At 42.0% G+C, this 11,270-nt stretch overlaps 1 protein-coding gene and 2 non-coding genes across 5 annotated transcripts in view; 2 read left to right on the top strand and 1 right to left on the bottom strand.

Moving 5' to 3' along the window:
• The first annotated feature begins 8 nt into the window (after positions 1-8).
• Positions 9-11,270, top strand: part of LOC133502424 (SRSF protein kinase 2-like) — a 65,641-nt gene continuing 54,379 nt past the window's right edge. For 2 of the 3 annotated variants that reach the window (XM_061823208.1, XM_061823206.1), the window contains exons 1-3: positions 9-145; positions 1,456-1,649; positions 1,893-1,959. In XM_061823208.1, coding sequence (XP_061679192.1) covers positions 1,634-1,649; positions 1,893-1,959 — 83 coding nt within the window. In that variant the 5' untranslated portion in view covers positions 9-145; positions 1,456-1,633. Of the gene's footprint in view, positions 146-305; positions 414-1,455; positions 1,650-1,892; positions 1,960-11,270 lie in introns of those variants that run through there. The other variant, XM_061823207.1, reaches the window with a different exon arrangement.
• On the top strand, positions 499-572 carry trnat-agu (transfer RNA threonine (anticodon AGU)). Its single transcript has one exon. It is a non-coding gene; the product is annotated as a tRNA-Thr (tRNA).
• On the bottom strand, positions 2,449-2,521 carry trnak-cuu (transfer RNA lysine (anticodon CUU)). The gene has a single exon. It is a non-coding gene; the product is annotated as a tRNA-Lys (tRNA).

Here is an 11,270-nt window from a genome sequence, read left to right as displayed (position 1 = left end):
AGGGAAGATTAAAGCGCGCGCCTTCCACGTTACCTCACATGACGCAAACATGTTTTTTCTATGACTAAGACACTTGACTAATTGGTGTAAAATCAACCAGATTACGTTCAGCGTGATCTCGAGTGCACGACTCACGAGATATGAGGTGAGCTATACGTGATTTTAAAGCAGTCGAAAAAGAATTAACGGGTGAGTCAAGATATTTGCGACAGAGGAAACTCCTTTATGGCCAGTGTATATAAAGATATATTTTTAATCCTTTAAAATCATATCCAACGCCTTTCCACAAGATTTTAAAGCGTTTAGAAATATGATTCAAATTCGCTCCTGAATAAAGGAATAACACGGTAGTAGATTAAACCACTTTATAAAATTGATCAGAAAAGAGGTTGGCAACGATAAGAACGACTACGGTAAAGTATTTTTTGGGTTAGCATACTCGTCTGTACACGTGGTGTATGAAACGATATATATTGAAGTACAAAGTGGGTAGCCATCGGCGCCGTGGCTTAGTTGGTTAAAGCGCCTGTCTAGTAAACAGGAGATCCTGGGTTCGAATCCCAGCGGTGCCTTTTATTTTTTTCCGATGAAACAACAACACGGTTGACTTTGTAAAACTGTCAACAATACTGAATGCGACTGGAGTTACCATTGCAATGAGTACAAGTAGTGCAGGAAGTCAAGTGAATCAAGTGTGTTTTACCTATTGTAAAAGTTATTGCGTGCATTCTGAGTCATTAATCAAAAATGTGAGCAGTGTGGAGTCAGTCTGTTTTCTTTTTTAATAATATACCTTTTTATAGCATTTATTACATATATTAAATATAAACTGTCGGCGGCCAGGCTCGGACCCTTTCATGAATCGGGACGCTTATTGCACATTATTCAGCAAGTACCTCGTGACAGGTTCTCCAGAAAAATGCTGGAAATCACGGGTGTTAAACTCTTTTCTATCGCGGGCCACATTGTAGTTACGGTTTATGTCGGAGGGCCACTATGACTGAAATCATGAAAGTCTTTAATTGACCCATCATATTTACACATTAAAATTAATCTCGTTTCGGAATCAAAAATCAAGGGTAGTGAGGTTTATTGTTGATGTTTTGGTAACACAAAAAAAATGTTTGCAATCGCTCAACGTCATCATTTATGACGTGACAATTTGAAATTTTGGTCCATATTTCACCAAATGGCGGTTGATGCACATGATTTGACTTCGCGGGCCGCATAAAATCAGGCATCTGGCCCTCGGGACTTGAGTTTGACACCTGTGCTGTAGATGAAATTTGTGAATAATGAACTGCTATGACAAGTGGGGGATTACTGTGTGGCATTGATGTCACAGCTGATCAGATGGAGGACTTTATGTAATATTTTATGTTTCACAATTAAGGCTAGCTGATCTGTTAATTCAATTCTCTTCGGGGGGGGGGGGTTCGCACCCTTTAATTTCAGATCCTACAATCGCCCCTGGATCATATTGGAGTCGATTCCCTGTTGCATGCAATTCCCGTTTCTGACCTACAGAGGGAGCCAAGGAAAAAAAAGAAAAAAAATCATAAAAAAGAAAGAGAAAGCAGAGTGTGGTTGACTGTTCTGGCCGCTCCTGTCCGAGAGGAAGAGGAGTAAAAACATGATCTCCAGGAAAGGTGCGTTGATGCCCCACAACCCACCCCCACCCCGTTAACTCCAGACCCCGCAGCGCTTGCTTGCTTTTTTTTTTTGTTGTTGCGCCCAATCGAACCGGAAGTGGCGCCGCAGATACATGCCTGGTTCGTTCTGACGTGGGTTCTCTCATCTCCTCTGTCATCCTCCGTTTCTTGCACCCTTTCCCCCCAAACCCCCGTCGGATCGGGACGGCGCTCGTGCCCGGGCCGGCGTCAACTCGCCAGTGTTGGCCATGCAGTCCAGGAAGAGGAGGCTGAAGGGGAAGAAGGAGAAGCCGGCTCATCACCGGAGGTAAGCCCCGGCTGCGGGCGGCGTTTGTCCGCCTGCCGCGTTTCGATGTGTTCGGCATCTGTTCGTCAGTGCTTGTCGGTAGTCACCGAGTTCACGTTTGCATGCTGCAGATAACTTGAAACAGTACAACTGCGTGCATTGAGCAGAATTGTGCGAGAGATGCATTTTTTAAAATATTTTTATTTTAGGGCGTTCATTTGACATGTCAGCATCGATGTTGGGGTGTGAGGTTCTGCTGTGCAGAGTTCTTATCGGTGTCTGCAGTGGCTGTGTAAAGTGCATGCGAATTGGAGTGTGAGTGGTCTCTCCGTTGCGGTTTGGGATTGGCTCGACGTCACCGAACGGCGCACGCAGGGGAAGCGTTTAGTTCCGGTCGTTGTGCTGGCATCACCACCCGAACGCCGTTCAATGACCTCGTACAACGTCCATTAAAATGATGTCGTAATCAGCAAAACTGTGGGGCAAGTTCAGAATGGGTACAAAATGCTGCGCCCAACGTGGGGCTCGAACCCACGACCCTGAGATTAAGAGTCTCATGCTCTACCGACTGAGCTAGCCGGGCAATACGAGTTATGGAAGGCATCTTCATAGTTGTTCTTGAAACACAGGCGGCTGCCTGCCAAATGTATTTTGCTAGGAATGCAGCTTGGCGATAGAGCTCGTGCACGTGACGTCACTATTTTCACGACGCCATATTGCCGGTCAAAAAGTGCTGCGCGACAGTGTGGGGGACATTGAACCGGAGCAGAATATTCACATTGCCTGAGACTTGCTGTGCTATTGGGCGTTACCACAGACGAGACAGATATTCAAAGAGATCATTTTATGGAATACCAGCTGAAAAGACCAGAAAAGATCGATGGATTTTGGCAATTATAACATGATGGATGGTTCCCAACCAAAATGCACACACGCCTGTGTTGCCATTGCTTCATTTCAGATGGGAATTATTCTTCTCAATCTCAAATTCCCAAGAAGTATTTATAATGCGAAGTTGTCTTATTTGAGAACAATGCATTAAAAAAAAAAAAAAACAGGGAGTCGTCTCCAGCATACACGGGAGCGTATTGCAACCACATGTTAATCTTCGGTAAATCTAGACTTTTTTTTTTTTTTTTTTAACATGGATTGTTTTCAAATGACTCCAATGTCTATTTTAAAAAAAGAAAATAAACAGTCGTTCACACAGAGGTTCACTGAACTTCAATGTGTGGCCGCAGCGCGCTTCCATGTACGGGGGCTGAAACCTATCCCAGCGGTTTATTTTCTTTCTTTAACTACGCATTGGACTCATTTGAGAACAATGCATATTTAAAAAAAAATGTCTGTCACGGAGAAGTTTAATGTGTGGCCGCAACACGCTTTGTGTACAGAGGAGCTGACTCACTGCCTTTTTTTTTTTTTCCAATCATAGTTAATGAATGCGAGTTTGTGTAAAACCTGGGGTCATTTATTTATTATTGGGATTTGTATTGAAAAAAATCTGAGTGACTCCATCACTATGTGGGATTTATTCTTGATAGAAAACAGATCCAGCAACGAAGTATTTGTATGCGTCCAGACTTTTCTACGCTTTCAAACTCTTCCATGTAAATCTCAACGACTTACTCAGTAGATGTGTAGATCCAGTTGGTTAATCTTCCAATTTCTTATCAGCGAAAACATCGACTTCGGAATTAAAAATTGGTCCCCTGTGTATTGTACAAACCTCTGGGCCACCATTGCTCTGTATTGTTGACCCCAAGTATTTTAATTTGTCATGATTTTGACACTTATGGCTTTTTGTCACTCCCACCATGAAAATCCTCTTGAGGGATTTGTTTTCGAGGAGAACCAGAATCACAATATCATCTGCAAACATCATGGTCCAAGGGGATTCCAGTCTAACCTCGTCTGTCAACCTATCCATTACTACAGGAAACAGGAAGGGGCTTAGAGCGGATCCCTGATGCACCCCCACCTCCACCTTAAATTCTTCTGTCACACCTACGGCGAACTGCATGCTCTGTATTTACGTAAATTAAATTTGGGTAGAAGGCAGTTCCACTATTTGTCAATTCTTACTCGTCATCTGCTTGCCGATTGGCTGGATGAGTTTTGGTAGGCCAGCGATGGCCTGGACAAATTCCGGGTTTGGTCATGTGGAATGTCACAAATCTTGGCAGGTGGTGGCTAGGTGATTGGTTGGAAAAATTTGGTCGCGTGCATTTCAGCGATAAACCGGTTCAACATCAGTAGCAACTCAAATGCAATTTAAGCGACTTCGGTTTAAAAATCTCAAATCTGTTACAACACTTTGATTACCGGCTCAAACCAACAAATTAGAGCGATCAAGTTTGCTACGGCGGCACCAACTGGCAGATCTCCCATCGATGGTGATGAAACCAAGCAGCTACGTTTGATCTACAGTTTCTTATTCCAACCTAAGCCCTTCAGCCTTAACTCCATTTCGACTGCTCCCTAAAATGACATCCCGGCATGTGTGTGTGTTGTGCACATTGCCATGGAAACGTGTTGTGTAGCAGGCCCCTCCCCCCAAAAAAACGTAGCGAGCTTCCGTCATTCGCTGCGATTGCACTCGAATCAGGACAGGGGAATCATTGCACCTCTTTATTATTATTATTATTATGATTATTCTCCATGTTGAAGATTCAGTGCTGATGAGTTTATTTGCACTTTTATAGAAATAATTCTGGTATGGCTTTTTGATGTCATTTCTATGGGAGCCAATCAACTTGAAGTAAATTACAATGTGAAGCCATAGGAGAAATTTAAATAAAACAATTTATTGCTATCAAAAAAACAAAAAAAACGACATCCGATTTTTGTTAAAACCAGGCAATTATACATTTTTGTTTGAGGAAAAAAAAAACTCCTTGTAAAAGTATGTGAGACAGAAGCCCATTGATTGATCGGGTGAATTCCAGTGATTGGTCGAAGCCTAAAAGCACGCTGATCGTCTATTGTTTGGACAAATTTGGTAGAATTCATCTTGGGAATTGGTTTATGAATTTTTGTAAGAGGCCTCTCTTCAAATGCTTGGACGACCTGTGGTAGTGAGGTTGTTGGCGATTGGAGAAAACTTGGTAGTAAGCAGCTCAGTGATTGGTTGGATGAATTTTGTAGGAAGCTGCTAGCGATTGGCGGATTCTTGTCGAAAGAATTTATCTTTTTGGATCAGATTTCTATGGCAACAGATTCTGGAAGTCAACCCGTCTGACCTATAATATGTCCACTTTATAGTTTACGGCTTGTGATGTGAGATAAGCGTAAACATGAAAAAAAATAATGCCTTTAGAAATTGGTTGGACATTTTTTTTCTTTTTAGGTTTTTTTTGGGGCTCCCCAAGAGGGGTTGCGTCAGGAAGGGCATCCGGCGTAAAAACTGCCAAACAAATCCGAGTGTTCATCTGAGATGTTACGCTGTGGCGACCCCTAACGGGACAAGCCGAAAGAAACTTGCTTACTCAAAGCAACGTTTTTACTGTCTTTGTCTCGGGATTTCTACGGCAACCCATTTAAGCGGCCAACAACTCGGGTGCGTCCGTAATGACTGAAATAGATTCCCCAGAGACGCCCAAAAACGCAAATGCATCTTCACGCCGCTGCAGGAGGAGCTGAACAAGTCTTTTTGTGTCCCGTCTCATTCAACCATGTTGTTTTATTGATTGGACCGCCGCGCATTTAAACATTTCTTCCCCTCTGCTGACCAAACGGGATGAATGATGGTGCGGGTGCAACACAGTCGATAGTCATTCGGTCCCAGCCGCTTGCTTGTTTTCACCCTACTTAGATTATACACTACGTGTGTGTGTGTGTGTGTGTCCTTCAGAATCTATCAGCTTTTTAGCAAGGCTACTGTTTGTGAAAATCCATCAATTTTCTTCGCTGCTTATCCTCACGAGCGTCACAGGGTGTGCTGGAGCCTATCCCGGCTGTCAACAGGCAGGAGGCGGGGTTCACCCTGAAGTGGAACGCACATAGAGACAAACAGTCGCACTCACATTCACACCTACGGGCAATTTAGAGGGTCCAATTAATGTTGCATGTTTTTGGAATGTGGGAGGAAACCGGAGTGCCCAGAGGAAACCCACGGAGGCGCGGGGAGAACATGCAAACTCCACACAGGCGGGTCCGGGATTGAACCCGGGACCTCAGAACTGTGAGGCCAACGCTTTACCAGCTGAACCACTGTGCCGCCTGATCTCAAAACAGTTCAATGTATTTTCAAACTCATGATAAGACGCGACCCTCGTGAGGATAAGCGGCTAAGAAAATGAATGGATGGATCGGACGACATGACCTTTAAACATGAATGGCTTGCATATCATTGAGAAAAAATGCACCAGAATTGCCAATGTACATGGCTATGTGGCGCAGATTGGCCTGGGTTGTTAGTGGAAATTCACAATCTCCACAAGCTAATCAGTGTGGCCGGGGTTGTGAATGGAAATTCACAAACTGACTAAGTACTCTTTAGTAAAGTTTGTGAGAAAGAGAAGCTCAGACATTGGTTGGATGAATTTCATAATTCATTGATTGGTTGGGTGAATGTCAGTGATTGGTCGAACCCTAAAAGCACTCTGGTCGTGTATTGGTTGGACAAACTGGTAGAATTTAGCTTCGTAATTGTTTTATGAATTTTTGTAAGAGGCCTCTCCTTTGTTCGGCCTGGGTTGTTAGTGGAAATTCAATGGAAATGGAAATGGCAAGAGGTGAGTTTTTCAGCAAAAAGCTGGAGAGAAGTTTTACAGAAAAAACAAAAAGGTGAATTTGTGAAGAGTGAACTGCAAATTCTGTTATAGTTTATAGAAATATTTAAAAATTGGACATTGTGGCTCGTAGAAATAACGGCAAAATTTAACCAGCACATTCAGTATGTAGTAATTGCTTTAAAACATTCTTTTTTAATTTAACACGAGGAAGGAACAACACTACATGTTTTTGACATTTTGGAAAACCATCTTCATTTGTTGCAGTAATAAGGATTATTCATTGATCAGCAAAAAAAAAATAATAATAATAAAGTTGAAGTTACATTATTAAAATATAGTGGAGGGTGGAATTACAGTACTGGTTATAGTGCTTGTATTACTTTTTCCGACCGTTTGGGGGCAGCAGTGTACTGTAGACTGCAGGTAAAACTTCATTGCATAGATACACTCGAATTTTCAGATTTTTTATTTTTTTTTTGGTCACCATTTTGAAATACTGTAACATTCGAACACGGTTATGTATGTCCAGCATATTGGGACGGCATAGACCTAGAAAGCCAATTTCATTTCACTTCGGTATTAGCCTTACACTGTTGAGTAGCGTGTACTTGCGTGCTTTTGTCTGTTTGTCAGGGGGTGTGTGGCTTTTTCCGCTTGATGGCAGTGCGGTAATTTGACATTACAGTCACTGACGTGAGCACGTCAAGCGTTACAGGAGCAAAAGAGCAACGCGCATATCTTTCTTTGCTTTGCTGTGATCCATCGCAGCTTTGCATGAATGCGTGCGGGCCCGTCCACTGCTCAGCAAGCATCCACCAGGCAGTATGGAGAAGTAGGCCGCTTAAAGATAGCTCGCGGCAGCCTCAATACTGGCTCCTAAAATATATCTGCTCATGAGAGTCATCACCCCCCCCGCCCCCCCCCCTTTTCGTCATCTTTCAGACTGAAAAGCATCCTCGGAATAACGCACATGGACTTACGTGCTAGGCTGCATGTGTGCCTTTCGTACACGTGATCGAGTGTGCGCGTTCTAAGTGTCGTTTCTCCTCACGGGGACTTTCGTAGAGGGGCCGTGTCCCTAAACGCCCCCCCATAGGGCCATACACCCGCCGTGAGCTGACCTGACCCAGGAAATGCTTCCATCTGTGCTCCTCGCAAACACATGAATGAAATTTAAAAAAATATATATAGCATGGCAATATTTAGCCTGTAATTCATACTGTATCTTTGTTGTTGTAAGCAATTAGGGACATAAAAAATATGTTTTAAATGAGATTTTTAATCGATGATGAGTTTTTTTCCTTTTTCATTTTAACACAAAAATGCTTGCAATCTCAATGTCATCATTTATGATATGAAAATTTCAAATTTTGTTCAGATTTGAACAAAAATTCTGGAAGTTGATACACATGATTTGTCTGAACGGGCCACTTAAAATCATGCGGCGGGCCAGATTTGGCCCCCGGGCCTTGAGTTTGACACCAGTGTCATATTTAAATGCATCGTACAACTCAGTTAATATTTTTTTTGTTACATGGTTTTATGCTTGTAAATTGCCCTCTGTTGCAAAATTAAGGTAGTAAAGGAGAAACTATTGTAAAGCAGTCAAATATTTTGCCTGTAATTCACATTTGTTGTAAGCAATTATGGACATATATATGTTAAATTCCCGAGATAATTTATTACTGGTGTTTGTTTTCCTCCCAAATATCAGAATCGGCATCGGTGGGGAAAATAATACACATCGGCTGCGCTCTAGTGTTTACTAATATAGTCCCTCAAGTCCACAGTTTACTATTTTTAAATCCCCTATTTGTTTTTTTTAACTTATTGTTGAGTTTTTGCTAAAAAAAAACTCACCAGATTGCATTTTTTTGCCCTCTTCCCGAAACATCCAAAAATACCTCAAAATAGTGAAAATGTCTTGTCTAAATAAATAAGCACAGTTCATTCATTCATGAAAGTTTAGCCTGGGTCGCCCTGTAGAATCTTTGCAAATGTGCATGTCTGTAAAGGTACGCTCAGTTTTCAAAGTCAAATCATCGTTTTTGGTGAATAGATATTTACTGTAACTATTAATATGGGTAATCCATCCATCCTTTTAGATGCTTATCCTCACAAGGGTTGCGGGGACTGCTGAAGCCTATCCTATCTGTCGACGGGCAGGAGGTACACCCTGAACTTGTTGTCGGGCAATCGCAGGTCACATCGAGACAAACAAATAGCCACACTCACTATCACACCTTGGGGCAATTTAGAGGGTCCAATTAATGTGGCATGTTTTTGGGATGTGGGAGGAAACCGGAGTGCCCGGAGGAAACCCACGCAGGCACGGGGGAGAACATCCAAACTCCACACAGGCGGGGCCCGGATCGAACCAGAGACCTCAGAACTGTAGGTCAACGCTTTACCAGTTGAGTGGGGAAAAAAGTGAAAAAGCTTCACCTATTTCACATCATGTTATGTGAGAGCTGTATATTTATGTGACCCCCTCCCCCCCCCCAAAAAAAAAAAAAAAAAACAAAACAAACAATCAAGGGTGTAATCAGCCGGAAAGGGCTCCAACTCACCGTGACCCCCAAAATAATAATCGGCGTACAAAATGGATGTTTGGATGGATACTCCACTGACTTCACTCATATGTGCTCATTTGCTGACCAAACTCAACTGCTGTACTCAACTGCAGAGGTGACTTGGGGACAAGGTGTTAGATAAGGATGCAGCGCTCGTGTTGGAGAAAATGTGCATAAATTGTGTGCGACACATAAATTCTTAATAAACAGCTGCAAGTCAGCCAAAACAGAGAGTCTGCCTTTGTTAGAAAGCGTGTTATAGCTGTTTATTAATGACCTTCATAGCATAAAGTCATTATTGAAATATTTATAAACTATATTCCTTTTGTAAAGACACCCTTATTGTAAAGTGCACATGTATGTATTTATATTAGTATAATTTCAGTGTCCTGGTAATCTTCTTGCTTTCCCCTCCCACATTCCCAAAAAAATTACATATTAGGTTTATTGAAGACTGTAAAAATTCAATTATTGTGAATATGAATGCTCGTTTCCCTGTATGCCCTGTGATTGGATGGCGACCAGTCTGGGCTGTACCCCGCCGGCGACCTCAAGGTCAGCTGGGATAGGCTCCAACTCACTCGCCACACTAATGAGGACGAGTTCTCATCGAAAAGTTGTTTATCATAAGTCATGGGAGCCTTTCCCAAAAAAATGAAAAACAACAACAACAAAAAAAGTGGATGTGTGAAAATAGATGCAGAAGAAACAGCTCAAGTGTTCCTGTGCTCACAAAGATCCAGAAAGTTCTTTGTAGCCGTTGGCCCACATGCGCACGAAATGAGGACAATAGCTTGGCTCCGAGATATGATGTCGTCCTTTCATGTGGGAAAGTGGAACTCGTGCTTTCTGTTTTTTTTTTCCTTGATTCACTAGCATGGATATTCTTGCTTTTAAGATGGCAGTCTGGTACAGGAGATATAATTGTTTTGATGGTATTTTATGAAGAAAAAAAAAACAACAACAATCTTCATACAAGCATGCATTTGTGTTTGGAAAGTGGGTGATAAATGAGTTGTTAATTGCTGCCCTACTTCCTGTCCTTTTATAAACGCTCTGTCATTCGAACCAAAAGTTTCTGTCAAAGATGTTTTGACGTTGACATTTTGAGGCGACATGTACTTAATATTTGTCCGAGCTCATTTTTGAACATCCTGTCACAAGTAACAAAAAATAATTGTACAATAATGCCTCGGTTCTCGTCCAGAAAACGGTTCGAGAAGCGATTTGTTTGAAAACCGAATCGATGTTTCCCATTACAATGAATGGGAAAAGAAATAATGCGTTCCAAGCCTAAAAAAATTTGGCTTTTTAAATCTTTTTTTTTTTTTTTTTTTTAGCTCTTCCTGATAATAAACGGCATAATAGAAATACATGTATAGTTGTGACCGTGTTATCCAGAATAATAAAAGTGCGCTGGTTGTGCCGTGCGCGTTATGTCATTTCTGGGTTTTTTTTTTCATGGGGGACGTTAGAATTGAGAATCACAAAACACGTCGTGGGTGGGTCAACTGCTTGTGCCGCACGCATTGTGTTATTTCGGTTTTTTTTCGGCGGCGTGGGAATTCACAACAAAGCGCGTCGTGGGTCAGTTCGTCTGGCCGCACGCAATATGTTATTTCCAGGTTTTGTTGGGGGTGTTCGAATACCGATTTTCGTCTGAAAACAGAAGCAAAAAAAAATCTCAAAATTTTCGTTCAAAACCGATTTGTTCGATAATGGGGACGTTCGAAAACCGATGGGGACATTGCTGAAACTTAACCCAGTAACCTCTTAATGGAAAAAATAAGGTACCACCCACCAGAAAATAAATATTCAAGACAATCATTTTAAACGGCTAATGAGCGGACCTTTATTGACTCTTCGATCAGAACTAGAGAAATAAAATGCCTAAATTCGGGCCAATTATCGATACGTTTATCCCGCTTAAGACAAACTCACAAAAGGAGGCGCTGGGCGTCACTTGGGCCTAACCGAATTAATCGGACCACCATTGTTATTGGCTAATATTAGCCCTTTTTAA

This window comes from Syngnathoides biaculeatus, chromosome 6, assembly GCF_019802595.1.
Source record: "Syngnathoides biaculeatus isolate LvHL_M chromosome 6, ASM1980259v1, whole genome shotgun sequence".
NCBI lineage: Eukaryota > Metazoa > Chordata > Actinopteri > Syngnathiformes > Syngnathidae > Syngnathoides > Syngnathoides biaculeatus.
Note: the sequence above shows the minus strand (reverse complement) of the source record. Positions and strands in the feature narration are given on the sequence as shown.